The sequence below is a fragment of the Sphaeramia orbicularis genome, chromosome 11 (assembly GCF_902148855.1).
Source record: "Sphaeramia orbicularis chromosome 11, fSphaOr1.1, whole genome shotgun sequence".
Classification (NCBI taxonomy): Eukaryota; Metazoa; Chordata; class Actinopteri; order Kurtiformes; family Apogonidae; genus Sphaeramia; species Sphaeramia orbicularis.
In genome coordinates this window covers 53,634,713-53,652,728 of record NC_043967.1, presented here as the reverse complement: position 1 = coordinate 53,652,728, position 18,016 = coordinate 53,634,713, and the positions used below count along the sequence as shown (strand labels likewise).

General features: G+C 38.5%; 2 protein-coding genes across 3 annotated transcripts in view; one reads left to right on the top strand and one right to left on the bottom strand.

The window, feature by feature from the left end:
• LOC115428216 (uncharacterized) overlaps positions 1 to 18,016 on the top strand; it is a 250,354-nt gene that overhangs the window by 74,616 nt on the left and 157,722 nt on the right. The window lies entirely within an intron of this gene.
• The window catches only part of LOC115428218 (uncharacterized), a 37,933-nt gene that overhangs the window by 4,267 nt on the left and 15,650 nt on the right, over positions 1 to 18,016 (bottom strand). For both annotated transcript variants that reach the window (XM_030147058.1, XM_030147059.1), the window contains exons 5-11: positions 16,038 to 16,112; positions 8,971 to 9,246; positions 6,632 to 6,847; positions 6,424 to 6,558; positions 5,120 to 5,197; positions 2,215 to 2,328; positions 677 to 790 (exon numbers count right to left, since the gene is read on the bottom strand). In XM_030147058.1, coding sequence (XP_030002918.1) covers positions 677 to 790; positions 2,215 to 2,328; positions 5,120 to 5,197; positions 6,424 to 6,558; positions 6,632 to 6,847; positions 8,971 to 9,246; positions 16,038 to 16,112 — 1,008 coding nt within the window. The remainder of the gene's footprint in view (positions 1 to 676; positions 791 to 2,214; positions 2,329 to 5,119; positions 5,198 to 6,423; positions 6,559 to 6,631; positions 6,848 to 8,970; positions 9,247 to 16,037; positions 16,113 to 18,016) is intronic.

Sequence of the window (18,016 nt, the reverse complement as noted above, 5' to 3'; positions counted from 1 at the left end):
ATGTACGTAGTGGAAGCGCGGCATTAGATGGAAACACACCAGGGTTTTTCAAAGTTCAGGGTAACGCTCAAAGTTCCTGCAGTGGAAAAGGGCCTATTGTTCTGGATGTAAACTGTTATAACACATGAATTTGTATTAAATGTTAAATCAGCCTTTTTAGCTCACCGGCCGACAGGCCGTAAACTATTGTTGTCATGTGGTGTCTGTCGTCCGTTACAAAACTTTCAATCGTCTTCTTCTCCAAAACTACAGTTCCGATTGACTTCAAACTTGGTATACAGCTTCTGTATGATGATGTCAACAAAAGTTAGTGAAATTATTTGGATCTGGATCTGATTCTGGATTTGGTGCCACTTTGAAAAATGTTCCCATTATAACAGATAGGAAGTGGATTGATCCAATAAATCAGTATCAATGATATCAAGTTGAAATTTGAATTTTTTACAGATCTGATTGAATATGACCAAAACATGGACTATTTCTGTAATAGAATAAATACACAGAACTGGGGGAGAATAAATGACATCTGGATACATTTCCCAAAGCTTTTCATTTGGCTGGTAAGATACAGGGCCATTGGTCCTATTTTTGTGTTTTGCAGCTGAGAATAAATCCTAAGTCATGTAACAGTTCATGATGTTTTGACATTTTCAGCTGAATTTCACTGTCGACTCACCTCGTTTTATAAACCAGAGTCTAAAACTGAAGCAAAGGACGAAGAAGATGAGGACGAACACCAACATGACTCTATAAACCAAACCGAAATGTGGTGGAAGATGTTCAGGAGCATCTGGAAAACAAAGACCACTGTGTAGACTTTTATCAGTAGGATTAAACATGGAAACCTCTGTTCTAGACCATCAGCGTCATCATCATCATCATCATCATATTTCCTGACTCATGTTCTGGAATTTACACCGATCATCCATGACATCATGTCCAGATGTTTTCTTTTTATGTTAATTTTTTCAATGTGTTGATGATTCAGTTTATTTTGTTGACTATCATGTTCTTTATTCCCTGTTTTGTTAATTTTGTTGTAGATTTTAGTCGTTTATCGTTCATTTTTGTTCATTAACCCCAAACCTAACGTGTCCTGTCCTCAGTGACATTTTCAGATGAGTTTAAACAAGTTGAGTTAACTTTGAAAGGCAGGAGCAGCTGCCATGGGTAAAGAAATGAAACTGACATGGTGGCCAAAGTGTTAATGCTGTAACCTGGCAATTTTGTGGAAAACAAGATGGATGCCCCCCCCCCATGACCTTTGATTGGATTTAAATCCCGCCGCTACTTGGCGTGAAACCAGTTGTGACTTGGATTGTGCAGTTTGTCCCTGCTCACTCATGCATGAACACCTGGGTCTGTAAATTTGGACAAATATCCACCAATCCCATACCTACTGATGTCTATAATAGAAAATTCCAAAAATTATCAAATGCCGAAATGGGGGTAATTTTTCAAAACATGTAGTTTCTTTTGATACACCCTGTAGTAAGTACTATGTGTTATCTGACTGTAGGTCTTTTTTGTTTTTTGTGTCCTGCCAGGGGACATCACCACTGTCAATCATCACACTATTCTTCCAATCAAAATGATTAAGTATTTATATAATCTGTATAAATCATGAGAAACAATCTTTTTTTTCCATCAAGTGTATTTCATTTTTTAATGCCTCTGGACATCAAATTTAATGCTTTTTAATGCAATTTAAAGCCTTAATTTTAGCTATATCTATTCAATGGCTTTTAATGACCCACAGAAACCCTGTAATCATTGACATATGCCAGGCTGTAATTTACAAAAAAATAACTAATCTAATTTTTATGTAGAATATTGGAATAAAAGATGTTTGTGTTTTTTGTGTCAAAAATATGATTTGTTTACATCACATACACGGCATTTAAAGGGTTAAAAATATGACAGTCATTGAGTATTTGGTATTTTTGTTTATATTCTCAAAAAGTTAAAAGAAGAAAAATAAAAGACATGACTGCGGTGCTGTGTATATTACACACTTTTGGTGATGAGAAGAACCTCCATGGGCAGGACACCGGAGGGTTAACATGTGATGTGTGTTTTTTGTTTTTTTTTACTGTGTGTGGTGGTTCACTCATTGTTATTGTCTCGGTGTTGTTTGTGAAAAACAAATAATCTGTATTAATTATTGTCCGTCTTCACTCTTCTTCATATGCAGTCATGACATGGACTCGTTACCGTCTTTGGTTTGTGTCGATGCAGTCACCATTCTTGGTGTCGATTTAATCGGTGTTTTTGGACTGTTGGTTGGTCGTGGCACAGATGGACTTGGAGGAGTATTCTTGTCGCTGCCTGTAAAGACCAGAGAGTACCAGGAAATCAGGATTTATTTATTTTTTTGCCATAAAACTAATCAGACCGTCCCCAGGTGAAACTGACTGTTTTCATGCATTGTATGTTTGTGGTCAGTGTCTCTTCAGCTAAACCACCCAACTGCTGAATGTGATTCACTTCCTATTGTTCAAACCACAGTTTCGTCCATCCTATTTATTCTTCTGAGGTTTCAGCGTCATCTTCTATTTTTTATGGTGTGATGTTGTTTTTCTCTGTAGGTGTAACACGTACTTGTGGGTCAAGTGTTACTGAAGCAGAAGTCACTGATGCTGTTTGTGTCGTAGTTGAAGACATATTCTAGATGTTTCCTTTGTCACCCATCAGCATTATCCAGGATTTTCTTTTTTTTTTTCAGTTAAAATGAATGAGAAACTTCCTCAACCCACTCCCACTTCACAAAACATTTTCTGTTAAATTTACCCTGATGTAGTTCAGGTTGTGTTTTATCCAGATCCTAAAACAGGAAATATTCTGAAACTAGAGGTTATTACATTTAAATAAGGAGGCATTGAATACTTTAGTCCTTGTGCTTCTTCAGTTATCAGCTTTGGAACTTGGTAAACTGGCCAGAATGAACCCAAATTAGGTGGAAGGAACAGTTTAATGACCACAGTTTAGGTGTTCTACTTCTATCTGTGGGACAGAATGTTCTGGAGCTTCTGGACTCATATATGCTAACCGTTAGCGCTTCAACTTTCAACTAAAGAAATCCACAAACTTTACCGGGCTGGGGCTGGGGCTGGGGCCGGTGCCAGGCTGTAGCCGCAGTCGGAGCCCGAGGTGGACCGCACTTGGGCCGGAGCCTCAGCCGGCGAATTGTGGCTGTGCAGCGCTCACGAGCAAGCATTGCGCGTGCTAATACTCAGGAGGCGTGGCTTCAGAGGGACGTCTGAAGATGGGGGTTTGGACTTTTGAATTTAGTATTTTCAAAATGTATCTTGCTCGAACCATTTTTTTTTTTTAAGAGCTTGCATTCCACCTTTAATTGAACTATTAATACATTTGAGGTAGACTTTTTTCCGCCCACAGTGGCTGACAGAGGAGAGGAAAAGGATTTGGTCTGGGACAAACTTTAAAATCCATTTTCAAGGCGGAGTTTTCCAGAAAAGCCGGACGTCCTGAGGACAGGTCGGCTAACCCCAATGCTAGCTAAACTTAAATGAGGAATCCTAGTGGACAGAGGAGACTCTGTCCTCCATGGACATAAAAAGGACTAATGATGGAACTGGAACCCACAGATCACCTCTGTGACAGTCAGGGAAGGGTTCAAAGAAAGAAGGATGGATTTATATAGAAATAATGAGCATCTCCGGTGAGTAGGACCTGATGTTTTTTCTGTTTAAATGTATGTTTTTGTCCTGTTATCAGATAAATATTGTTGTGAACTGCTCCAGATGTGTCCATGGTCCAGTTGTGGTTGGAGTGTAAAGGTTTGGGGTTGTTTTAACTGGGTTTACAGCTTTAATGAGAATTCAGTGTTTCCTGTGGAATTGATCTGTTGGTGTGGAGGTGCATGAGCGAGCTCGGCCGCACACGCACAGTTAGGCGTTTTGACCGGTAACCGCTCGCGTGCGTTGGTTTCCGTCTTACTTATAATACTATAGGGGTACGGGGTGGTGCAGCCCCCCCCCCCCGCAGAAATGAAAGTGAAACTTTACACTCCCTTATCTTTTCTCTTCCTCCCGAAGCTTCGCAAACTTTCATTTGAGGACAGGACGTTTGTCCTGGACTGTTATTATATTATACACATGTATAATAAGTCTAATGTGACAGTGATGATTTTTTTTGTATGAAATGTTTGGTGTGGGGGCATGGATTTTGCCGTGGCGCTGTGGAAACACTGTAATTAGATTCACCCTCAATATATTGTCTCTCTCTTTAATACTACTGCTTGTTATTTAGGTTTTTTGTATAGTATTGATGGTTTCTCTAATTGTGACGTCATAGTGGTGGTATTAAGAGGTGGATTAAGTCCAGTAAGTCCCACTGAAGGACCAGGTACCAAATGCACAGAACAACACTAATATGTACAGTTGTGGAAATAAATATTAGACCATCAAAAGTCATCAAACACAATGGTTATTCAATCCAGTCCTAACTCCTGTGTGTGTCATGTGACTAAAACAGACAGAAAAGAAAACATGGAATGTCTAAAAGCACTGTTTTTATCAGTGCAATGACAGATATTGATGGAAGAACTGAAGTGATTTTGGTTTTTATCAAGAAAACATGGAAAATGGATAAATATCAGCTCTGAAATTAAACTACTGTAAGCTGTTTTTGTTGTTGTCATTATATTTGTCCAAATAAATAGACCTTTACTTGTACCAGGCATTAAAATGAACAACAAATTGAAGAAAACAAGGGTGGTCTAATAATTATGTCCACGACTGTATCCACTAATAATGTACAGAAACACACAGACACAACTGTCCCATTCACTCCAGTGTTATGGGCCAAAAACAGAAACACAGGACTTTTATAACTTGTGACAACCTGATTATTTTTTCTGCTTTTCCAGTAAATATCACAGTGACAGGTCAAGCACAGTCTCCTGTCTGTAAAAGTGACTAAATGTTAAAGATATCAAACCTTTTAGACTCAGACTAGTATTTCATACCTGTTTTATAAATAGCAGCTACTTTTATTCAGTCATTGAGCTCTTTATTTCTTGCTGTAAAATAATTGAGGTATCATTCGTCACTGTTTTCCATTATTAAATATTATATTAATATTTTTAACACCGTACCTCCTTTGGTCACTGTTATTGAAGCAGTTGTCGTTGGTTTTACTTCAGGTTTTTTCGTAGGTTTAGTCTTTTTGCCTCCTGTGAAGAAGAAAAAAATCTGTATTAACAGGCATTACATGCATTTTACCATCAGGAATGCTTTTAATGTTTACTTTTTTTTTTTTATTGATAAGGTGTTGTTCATGTTCATGGTTTGTTGTTTCTCACCACTCGTATGATTCACTTCCCACATAAAACTGCAACAACAGGTTTCATTTTAACGCAGTGACTATTCCTCTGTCCTTCTGAATACTTACAGAAGTGTTTTACACATTTATTATATTTGAAGTGTTTTATATTAACATTTTTTTCTTTATCGCTAACATAATTTACACAATTTCCTTCTGTCTTTCCTTAATTCCAGATTACTGTCCACAAATCACACATATTACTCCAGATTACAGAATATGGATGCAGTTAACCTTCCAGTATCCAGGTGAGCATATTATGCACACTTTACACTTCATGTTATAAAAGGTTATATTATTTTTCACATTTCATATTAGGTCAGAATTCAACACTTGTTAATGTTTACATGACTTTTTAAATTCTGATCCATCCACTAAAACCATCCCATAATAAACAGTGTTAAATTCCTACACTAACACCCTTCTACAAAGTGAGTACAAAACGCACACTGACACATTTAACATTTGACCTAGAACCAAAAATAATAATGGATATGAACCAATGTTGGTGTTAATCACTGACAGGATGAAAAAATTAAATAAATAAATAATGCAATTTATATGTAGAATATTGGGGAAAAGTTGGTACTGAAAAAATATTATTTGCTTACATTACAAACACTGCATTTAAAGGTTTAAAAGTGTGACAGTTATTGAGTATTTGGTATTTTTATTTATGGATCACGTTGGTAAAATACAAAACAAAAAGTTAAACCAACTGTATGTAAAACATTCAGACGTTCCTGCCCCTCTGTGCAGATGATGTGCTTTCAGTAGTGAGGGTCAGGGCGTCTGATACTGGAGGGTTCATATTTGGGTTCAGTTTCTCCAACTGTCTGGAAACTCAGACAAAAACACTTTGAGAGTAAAGACATTATGCTATAAATGTATTTTTCTGTGACATCTACTGCCTTGCCTACAGTGGTTTGTCTGTCACCACTTAAACCACCTCGATGCTGAACTTCCTGAAAATGTGACAGGTTTGATGTGAACTCATCGCTGAACATTTACTGTCACATTCATGTCTTTTTGTTCATCATATCTGAGCTGTTGACGTCTGTGATTCATCACCTTTACCTTTTTTCTCTGGTTTCGTGCCCTTTTTGCTGTTGTTTGTCTTGGATGTAGTTTTCTTCTGTGTTGTTGCTGTTGTTGTTGCAGACGTACTTGTCGTTTTTGTGTCTGTTGTTGTGGGCGGTGCTTCATCATCACCTGTGTGAGGCAGATGATGAATATAAAGCACACACAGTCAAACTGTTTCACTGTGTGTGTTATTGTTTCTTACCTGTGGTCACATTCAGATACACAGCAGGTTTTCCATCACAGCTGAACAGTCCAGAATAAATCGGTTTAAGTTCTGGCAGAGTCAGATTCAGAGTCAGACCAGGACGTGGTCTCCATCCATCAGACTCTCTTCTCCATATTGGATCATATGAACCAGTAACATGAGGACATGTCAGAGTGACACTGGTCCCTTCTCTAGCATGTTGGATGAAGGTTCCTGGACACAAAAAACACACAGTGAGTAAAAAGCAGACATTTTTAGAGTCATGTCTAAAATGAAACAACCATCATTCACTGAACACAAACATAAAGCAAATGGTCTGTCTGTGTTCTGGTTTTTCATGAGCTGAAATCAGGGAAGGAAAACCTTTAGTGTGTCCACAACAGACCCATTCTTAAATCTGTGTTCCAGAGCTCTGCTGTTTGACTGAGATATTCATCCACCTGTGGGGTTTGTCCAATCAGGATGCAGATCAGACAGCGTCATTATTGCACAGGTGAGTCTCAACTAAAGGACAATGGAATGTCGAATGCAGGTATTTTGTGAGTAAAATTTTCTGAAATTGAAGAAAATGTCACTCTACTCGGATAACATGTGGTCCCTCCCTAAAAAGAGTAAAAGTTACTCTTTGGGTAGAGCTCTCCAAACTCAATATTGACCCTTTGCCCGTTATGTCACGCTCTGTTTGCACTGCAAACGAGTGCCATGACGGGTGGCAGAAGTGCCAGACTGCACACTGGACGGCAAACCGGCTAATACTGAATTTGATCTGAACGTTCTCGTTTTTGAACCCTACTTTATCAAATCAAAGTTTATTTATATAGCGCCAAATCATAAGAAAAGTTTTCTCATGACTCTTTACATATAGAGTTGGTCAAAACCAGACTCTACAGACTTTACCAGACTTTACACGTACAGTGTTCGCACACAACAGTTCCATCCTTCTTCACAGACACTCATGGTTTCAGCTGGGTTCCAGACAGAGCCTGGATATGATGGACCTGATATTACAGATAGAACAGGCTCTGTTTGTGTCCATGGCATATTAGCTCCACCAAATGGTAGCTAGATGACTAGACGGGGTTAACTACTATGATCCAATCTGTTCCAGTGGCTGTCCTGAGTAGCCTACACTATTAGCTCTGTTGTTGTAGTGTCAGCCTTTGTACCAGCTGCACTATGTTCTATGTTCTACTGTTATTGTTACTATGCTGTTCCATATGTTCTAGTGGTGGAACTGTACATATGACTGTGTGTAGATAGTAGAAAGGCAGACACTACAACAGCAGAGCTAATACTGTAGGATGCTGATGACACACACTAACATTATTACACAGTGTTAGTTCATTAGAGCTGCTTTTGGTTCCAGTCTGTTTGAGTTTGGATGGCATGCTGGGAAACATGTTAAAAACATACACAGCTAGCTAGCTAACGTTAGATGTATCTGTCCTTTACCATTATGAGATCCATTTCTCTGCCATGAGCGCAGTACAGTGACTGGGTAATCTAACCTGAGACTAAGAACTGGTGTCATCCAGACTTTAGTCTGCTTTAGATCTGCACCTGTGTATGAGGACACTCCATTTAGAACAGAATGGAACAGATCGTGTGCATTAAACTCCAGTAGACTGGAGGATTTTGCTAGATCTGTAAACACATCAGGAGGGAGAAGGTATGGGTTGGTAGCTAGCCCTGCTATCACTGGCTTCTCCAAATAGCGTTCTTTGTGCCGTCAGAGCTGGTAGCCATAATCCGTCGCTCATTCGTTTGTTTGTTGTGTTGCTTTTGCCGTCCACCATGGCACTGCACCCCTCGTCATGTGACAACTGTGAGGGTGGTGCAAAGGGTCAATACAGAAAAAATGTGCTCTTTTTGAGGAAAATACTTTTGACTGTGGAGAAGATGCTCCATAATTTTTCCTGTGTGCATTTGTTTCTGTCATCCACACATAAACAGTGTTGTAGTTGCAAAAGAACCGACATTTTTATGAACTCTATCCAAACTGTATGTGGTTTGTGTGTATCTGTGTGTTCAGATTGTTAAAAATACCTGATTACAGTAACACCTGTAGTAATGTGGACATGGCATAAAAATGTGCAGTAGAACGACACTATATTTTCATTCAAAATAAAATGTTACATTAAGGCCAAAAATCTTAAAATATCCTAAAAATATGACCTAAATGAGTACATTTACACGTTAAAATGATAGTTATATGTACAATAATGTAATGAATAAAGTTAAAATCATTGAAATCAACACAAATGTGAGTGTAAATCTAAATGTAATGATCATTGTATTGAATGAATGAATAAATGAAATGAATGAATCAGTCTGACCTGTTGGGATCACCGTCAGCTCCACTGACCAATGGCTGTTACAGATGTATTTTCCACTGTCTGATAAATAAACTCTGTTAATGTGCAGTGAATTATATCCCACTGAACTAAATCGTTCCTCTGGGTCATTTCCTCTTCGTTCTTCGTCACCAATGACTGAAAATAGAAAATCGAACCGCCCATCAACCTGTTTATCCCAGGTCATTCTGTTGTCCATGATGTTAGAACAAGGTAAAGACACTGAGCTCATCTCCATTACAGCCATAGGAACCATCTCTGGAAAAAGAAACAGAAGTTTACTGTTAAACCTTTGTCAGAGTTCACTGTCATTACTCAAATACCACAACAATAATTCATTTCATTTAAGTAGATATTATGATTCCATTGGGACAGTTGTCACTATTTTACTTCATTACAGGAGATATATGTTGTATTTTTACTTTAAAATACTTGTAAATGAAAACTATCAGTGTGATTGTTTGGAATAAAGATTTATGATGTTATTTTAAATATATCGGTGTGAACGTCAAAAAGAACATTCTAAAACCCTCCAAGAGGCAACTAAAACTAAAATTAAGATCCTAACAAGAGAATTAGATGAATTAAACATGCAGGATATACAAAAGAAACTTCTCTGTACGAAACAGAAATACTACGAAGCAGGCGGGAAATCTCTGAAACTCCCAGCAATCAAACTACGAAAGCAACAAGCAGATACAGGGGTTGGACAAAATAATGGAAACACCTTCACCTCAAGATGATAATGCCCCAATCCATACAGCTAGAATTGTTAAAGAATGGCATGAGGAACATTCTAATGAAGTTGAGCATCTCGTATGGCCGGCACAGTCCCCAGACCTCAACATTATTGAGCATTTATGGTCAGTTTTAGAGATTCAAGTAAGACGTCGATTTCCACCGCCATCGTCTCTAAAGAGTTGGAGGGTATTCTAACTGAAGAATGGCTGAAAATTCTTTTGGAAACAATTCATAAGTTGTATGAATCAATACCTCGGAGAGTTGAGGCTGTAATTGCCGCAAAAGGCGGACCTACACCATATTAAATATATTTTGTTGATTTTTTAAGGTGTTTCCATTATTTTGTCCAACCCCTGTAGATCTATTCACAAAATACAGAACAGTAAAAACAGTTAGTGAATCAGAAATGGGAATTATCCATAAATGTTTTCAAAATTTTTATCAAACCCTATACTCTCAACCCAAATTGAGAAATGTGCATCAGATAGACACCTTCCTTTCTCGCCTTTCTCTCCCTACAGTTTCTAATGAGCAAAACAAACAGTTAATATCAGCGATAACAGAAGAAGAATTAAGATTTGCTATAAGAAAGCTAAAAGGAGGTAAATCCCTGGGAACGGACGGCTTTCCCTCTGAGTGGTATAAAGAATTGCAAGTGGACATACATTATTAAGAGCGTTTAATGACGTATTGGAAAAGAAATCAATCCCCCCCTCATGGAGGGAGGATCATTTCAGTAATTCCTAAAGAAGGGAAGGATAAGTTGAATTGTGGAAATTATCATCCAGTGAGTGTTCTAAATATTGATTATAAACTATTGACAGCCATAATTTCACAGAGACTTGAAAAAATTCTTCCAGAGATAATACATATGGACCAAACAGGATTCATTAAACAGAGACAGACTCAGGACAACATTAGAAAAACACTGCATATTCTGAATCATGTAGTGCAACAGAAAATAGAGACCCTTGTATTGAGTTTAGATGTAGAGAAGGCGTTTGACTCGGTCAGGTGGTCTGTTTTATTTAAAGTGATGTCTAAATTTGGATTTCATCAGACACTAATTGATGTAATTGCAGCACTGTACAAGAAACCTTCAGCAAGGATAAAGATCATCGGAGACTTATCTGATTCATTTATTTTGGAAAGAGGTACAAGACAGGGGTGTTGTGTCTCGCCACTCCTCTTCGCCCTTTTTATAGAGCCGTTAAGTCGATGGATGAGACAGAGTCCTGACATTACAGGAGTTCAGATGGCATCTGGTGAACAAAAACTGTCCTTATTTGCGGATGATTTGTTGCTAACCTTACCTAACCCAACACAAACCTTAACGAAATTTATGAAAATGATCGAGGAATATGGTTCAATGTCAGGTTACAAGATTAATATTAACAAAACCCAGGTCTAAACATTAACATACAGCCCACCGAACGAAATCAGGAATTTGTACAGATGGAACTGGGAAGCAGAATATGTAAAATACTTAGGTGTCATACTAACCAAAGAGTTTTCCAGGACTTTTGAAGCAAACTATGGCCCCCTAACAACAAAGCTAAAGGCAGATATACAAAGGTGGAATGTGATCCCCTATTTACATTTATATTCCAGAATAGAGTCAGTCAGAATGAACTTTCTTCCACGCTTGTTGTATTTATTTCAGTTTCTACCAATCCTAATACCAGATAGGCAGTTTGTAGAGTGGGACAGATTAATATTGCAATATATTTGGCAAGGGAAAAAGGCCAGAGTAAGCTACAAAGTCCTGCAGTTGAAAAAGGAAAAAGGTGTTCTAGGTCTTCCCAGTCTAAAGGAATATTATCTAGCAGCACAGCTAAGACCTTTAATTTGTTTATGTGCTCCGTTATACAAAGCAGGTTGGAAGAACATAGAAGGTACACTAGTGGAAGGAATACCTATAATATCTGTGTTTATGGATAAAGAATTACAAAATGACTTAAAGGTACCAGGTGATTCAATGTTACACACAATGCTGGATTCCTGGAAAAAGAAAATTAAAATCTGTCAAATAGATAACCAGATCAAAATACTTACTTTGACTCAGCATTTAAACCAAACAAGAGTGATGGGAGATTTAAAAGGTGGATCAGGAAAGGACTGACCACAGATGACTCATTCATGCACACAGGGGTGTTCCAGAGTTTTGAAGAACTTCAGAGGTCTCATGGGTTGGAAAAGGATGACTTCTACAGGTATCTGCAGGTTAGATCTTATTTTCACCAGAATCTACGAGATACCTGGGAATCAGCTGGTCTTAATTTCTTTAATATGTTTTTATCCTTGTTGAAATCTGATTCATGCACCGAAGTTGTTTCCAGGTGATATAATGGTATTCTGCTGTCTAAAAAGGGTGATACAGACCACATTAGAAATAAGTGGGAGAAAGAAGGAAAGCTAGTTCTATCAGCTGAAAGATGGGAAGAGATCCTCAAACAACAATGGATGACCTCAAGCTCCAACAATTGGAGGGAATTGTGTTGGAAAAGTATTGTTAGATTTTTTGTAACTCCAGCCCAGAAAAAACATGGGGGCAGTGGAGACACCTGTTGGAGACTCTGTGGGACAATGAACAACAAACACTATCATATTTTTTGGAGTTGTCCAGTGCTCAAACCATTTTGGGATCAGTTGTATGAAGATTTAAATAACATTTTTACTGAAAAAATTCCTTGTAAATGTGAAGCCTTATATTTAGGAGATATTTCATGTGAGACCTGGACTCTGAAAGATAAAAAAACTATTAATGCTTTTGGCAGCGAGTAAAAAGACTATCAGTAGAAAATGGTTAAAGCCTGAAGCTCCCACAACAGAAGAATGGATCGACATCGTGCAGGACATTTACATTCTGGAGAAGTTGACGTTTTGTTTTAAGGGTCAAAAGGAATCTTTTTTCACAATTTGGTCAAAATGGACAAACTATGTTAAATTTGTAATGGATGTGAAATGAATGCATTGGTGATGTGAATACTTTTACATGTGAAACATTTCAGTTTAGAGTGATGGAAACATACACACCTTATAGAGTCTTGTCTTTTAGATGAAGTATTGGAGTAAGCCCACTCTTTCAGCCCACTTTTCTTTCTTTATTTATTTTACACGTTCTTTATACGACAAAAAATCTTGGATAAGCATTTTTTCATTTGAAGTGTAGAAATTGAACTGTGCTCATAATAGAAGTTTTGTAACTTGTGCTTTTCCAAATAAAGAATTAAAACAAACAAAAAAAAAAGATGTCGGTGTGTTGTATTAACTGATATGAACTGATTTTATTCACAGCCATGAGTCTGCATGTGACAGAACGAAGATGAGAACTGGATAGAAACAACTGTCAGAGTCAAAGAAAAGAAGGGATAAAAACAGAAGCTGTTGTTTGAAGGTTCAGTGTCAGCGTTTCTTCTACATGGGTGAGTTTGATTCTGAGGCTTATGAGGATATAAAGTTATTATGGGATGTTCTTATCGTTGCTCAGTTGCTGTTTGTTGATCCACAGTTCAGACTAAACTGTGACAGTTCTGAACTTGTTTGTTCAATTTCAAACAGATCTTATGTTCAGTTACTGACAACACAAACCGAACAGAAAACAGAAGTGATTAATGGTTTTACTGTGAATGTTTTCAGTCTAAAAACAGAGCTAAGCTAACAGAGCTAAGCTAACAGAGCTAAGCTAACAGAGCTAAGCTAACAGAGCTATAACGTCAACTATCAGCTGAAGCAGCATGGTTAAAAAAAAATATGCAGCATCAAGTCACATCTAAGGATTAATATCATTAGTTAAAAGTAATCTTTATCACATGAATTAATCAATTAACCACATTAATTAATTACATTTAATCCTATGTCAGTTAAATGTGATTCCATTCATCAGTGTCTGTATTTACACTGTGATTCATCCCATTACTGTAACTGTACTGTTGTGGATAAACCTGATCTGAACCAACAGGTTTGAGTGGAAATCAATGAAGAATTGGTATTAGAGTGGAATTAACAGGGTTTTTTTTAAACAAAATGTTTATTTTTGCATATTATCGCCATAAAGTGAGTAAAAACTAGTACTATAACGTATTTAATTTTTATTTAGCCTTTATGTAACCAGGAAAAAAGCTCATTGAGCCTAAAAATCTCTTTTTCAAGAGTGTCCTGGCTGAGACAGCAGCAGCAGAAGATAGAATATGTTAAAATGTGAGAAAACATCAGATTATCAGCATTACAAATGTTTTATTTCATAGTTTTCACACAGTTTTCAACATGTTCTAATATTTATTTGTTGAACCAATAGTTAAACTCATGGTGTCCAGCTGAGTGGACATTTATGGAACTTCATTAAAAACAGGTTCATAAAACAATAAAAAAAAAATTTTCAGGCCTAAAGAGGAATAAAAACACTGATTGTCTTTAATGCATAAATGCATTAAAGAAATTTTGAGGGGTTTTCTGTCTTCCTGTACTGAACCGAAAAAACTGAACCGTGGCTTTCAAAACCGAAAATGTACTGAACCGAAAATTTTGTGTACTGTTACAGGCCTTAAATGTATGTGTGTATATATATATATATATATACACACATATATATTTATTTATTTATTAGGGGTGGAATGATTCCTCGAGTAATTCGAGTACCTCGATTACAAAAAACGATCGAGGAATATTCTCTGCCTCGAGGAATCACTTATTTAATTGTAAAGCTCAAGCACAGCATTTCGCACAAACTATTTAATGTGTCACAACGCGCTTACATTACTCAGGCAAAGGAAGATGACGGAGGACACGGAAGTGTTCGGATGAAGCAATAGGAAGATAGAAGAGACGAGCATAGACAGGAGAGTGAATACAGCAATGATGACGAAAGACAAAAAAACACACAATAAAAAAGACAGAAAATGTCGTTAGTGTGGAAGCATTTCAGACCGAACAGCAGGTAAACACCGTGCCATGTATCCGTTGTAACACGGCCCTTCCATAAAACAACATCACATCTACGATGTAGCATTTTCTCATAAAACACCCAGAATGGAGTGGAGGACCCTAGAGAAAATAAAATTGACATAGCGCAAATCAGAAGGTTAACGTTAATGTACCTTACTAACGTAGCGTTAGCTCTGCAGAGGGCTAGGTTTGTGTTCATTATGGAACTGTCGAATGTGTGGAGAGTTTACTACGATTGTGACAAGCACAGATTTAGGCAGCGAGCCGTGCACCTGTGATTTGCAGCCACGGTTAATTTCTCAAAAGCACAGCCAAAAATGTGCATGGCTTGCTCAAAGCTTTCTCTTACTTTGTCACGGCTGAATTTGGCAAAATCCAACTACTTTTTGCTAAAATGAAGCGAATCATCCATTAACTGGACACACGCGCACATGTGTGGGGGGGTTATAGGTTATGAGACAGACAGATAAGGTGGGGGGGCCATTGCCTTGATTCTTCTGAATTTCGCAGAAATGTGTTAAACTGTTCATGCATGGACTCGTTCCAAGTTCCTGTTCAAAAGTTCTTGCCTCTTTTATGCCCCAACTCATTCCTGTTATGTCTAAATGGAAAATTCTGGAACTTACAGCTGCCAAAGTTAAGTTGCACAACAAAAAGGCAATGTTTATGCCTTTTTTAAAATTTATTAATGCCTTATATGTTTGATACTTACAAGAAATACTAAGTTGAAAGTAATTAAATTTTATTTTTATTTGTATTTGCAATTGCCTCTCTGAAAATCTTTCTATTCAAGAAAATACATTTTGTTGTGTATGCATAATATGAATGTAACAAATAAAACTGTTAATTATACACAAAAAAAAGGAAACCAATTGGTCCTTCATCATTAAGTGAAATACCTTATTTCCTCTTGTGTATTTATAATTGCTCTTTAACCGAGCAAAAATAAGTTGTATCCGATTACTTGCTTAATCGAAGGAATTTTCTTTAGAATACTCAAATACTAAAATATTCCATAGCTGCAGCCCATAAATATATATATATATATATATATATATATATATATATATATATATATATATATATATATATATATCTCACTCACTCTGACAGACACAGACATGTGGGGGAGGGGTGATTTGGACTCGGGGGGCCCCTTCAGACAGTTTGAGACAGCCAGTTGTTACGGCAACTTCTCACTGCCGCTGTGTAGTGAACTTATTGTTTAGACTGTTTATGTCAAATCTGTTGGTCCTCTGGGGCCCCTGCTGACTTGGGGGCCCCAAGCACCTGCCTGCCTTGCCTAATGGTAAGCTGCACCTCTGTGTGTAAACTGCAGATGGAGTTTGTCACATTTCACTTACTTTCTTCATCCTTTGTGTGTTTTGTTGTGGTCGTACCGGTGTTTTCCACTGGTGTTGGTTTGGTCTTGACAGTGTCTGCAGAACAACAAAAGCAGGAAATCTTCAAACCACTGGAACCACGTAGATGCTGAACCTGCTCTGGGTTCTGTTTCTCATGGTAAAGCTTCAACCACATGAGTTTCAGTTGAACCCAGAATTAGACCTGTGTGAACCTACCTGTGTCTAATGCTGTTGGTGCACTTGTCATTGGTTTGAATGTAGGTGTTTTGGTCATTTGAGTCTCTTTGCCTCCCGTGAGGAAGAAAAACCTCTGCATTAAAGGAGCTGTATGAAAGAATTCAGTTCCCAGTAATCCTAAAATGGCCCTGAATGTCACCAGACATGAAGGAATCCTGTTCATTTCAAATACTGATCTCACTGATAGTAGTAGTCCAGACAGAATATTTGCATTTGAAAAGCTAAGTATCAACCCCTAAATAACGGTTATGTTGTCATTTTGTGTTTTGGTCTGATGCACCGCCCATCACCTACACTATATTTCCAAAAGTATTCCCTCCTCCATCCCAATCCTCAGACTCAGCTGTTCCAGTCCCTTCCATGTCCACAGGTGTATTAAATCCAGCCCTAGGCATGCAGACTGCTTTTACAAACATTTGGGACAGAATGGGTCTCTCTCAGGAGCTCAGTGAATTCCAGCGTGGAACTGTGATAGGATGCCACCTGTGCAACAAACCCAGTGGTGAACTTTCCTGGCTCCTAAATATTCCACAGTCAGCTGTCAGCTGGATTAGAAGAAAGTGGAAGTGTTTGGGAACGACGGCAACTCAGCCACGCAGTGGTAGGCCACGGAAACTGACGGAGCGGGGTCAGCGGATGCTGAGGCGCAGAGTGTGAAGAGGTGGACGACTGTCTGCAGAGTCAATGGTACAGACCTCCAAACTTCATGTGTCCTTCAGATTAGCTCCAGAACAGTGCACACACAGCTTCATGGAATGGGTTTCCGTGGCCGAGCGGACGCATCCAAGCCATACATCACCAAGTGCAATGCAAAGCGGTGGATGCAGTGGTGTAAAGCACGCCGCCACTGGACTGTAGAGCAGGGGAGGAGCCTTCTCTGGACTGACCAATCGCACTTCTCCATCTGGCGATCTGATGGACGGGTCTGGGTTTGGCGGTCTCCAGGAGAACGATACTTGTGGGACCGCATTGTGCCGAGTGTAAAGTTTGGTGGAGGGGGGGTTATGGTGTGGGGTTGTTTTTCAGGAGCTGGGCTGGGCCCCTTAGTTCCAGTGAAAGGAACTGGGAATGCTTCAGCAGAACAAGACATTTGGGACAATTCCACGCTCCCAACTTTGTGGGAACAGTTTGGAGCCGGCCCCTTCCTCTTCCAACATGACTGTGCACCAGTGCACAAAGCAAGGTCCATTTGGACATGGAGGACAGAGTCTGGTGTGGATGAACTGGACTGGCCTGCACACAGTCCTGACCTCAACCCCATAGAACACCTTTGGATGAATTAGAGCGCAGACTGAGAGCCAGGCCTTCTGTCCAACAGCAGTGTGGGACCTCACAAATGGCTGTGGTGTCTTCTCCTGGTCTGGGTGGTGGGACTGGGTCCAGTATAAATACTGGTGTAGGACTCGTCTCTTGCCATGGTAGCTCCTTGTAGTAGACGCTCATGCTGGATCTGGCCTCCCCAAGTCTGGGGGGAGGCGGAGGGGATACCACACTCTACAGTATTTTGAATGTGATTGCAGTTCCAGTTTTAGACACAATCCTACATGCGACTCCTTTAATGTGCATCAAATGCATTTTTACTGTTGTGAATAATTTAGTGTTCACTCATTAATAAGGATTCATTTCAATGCAGTCACTATTCCTCTGTACTCTGGAATACTTACAGAGATGCTTTACACATTTAGTGTATTTTAAGTGTTTTTTGTTACCATTTTTTCCTTATATCGAACATAATTTACACT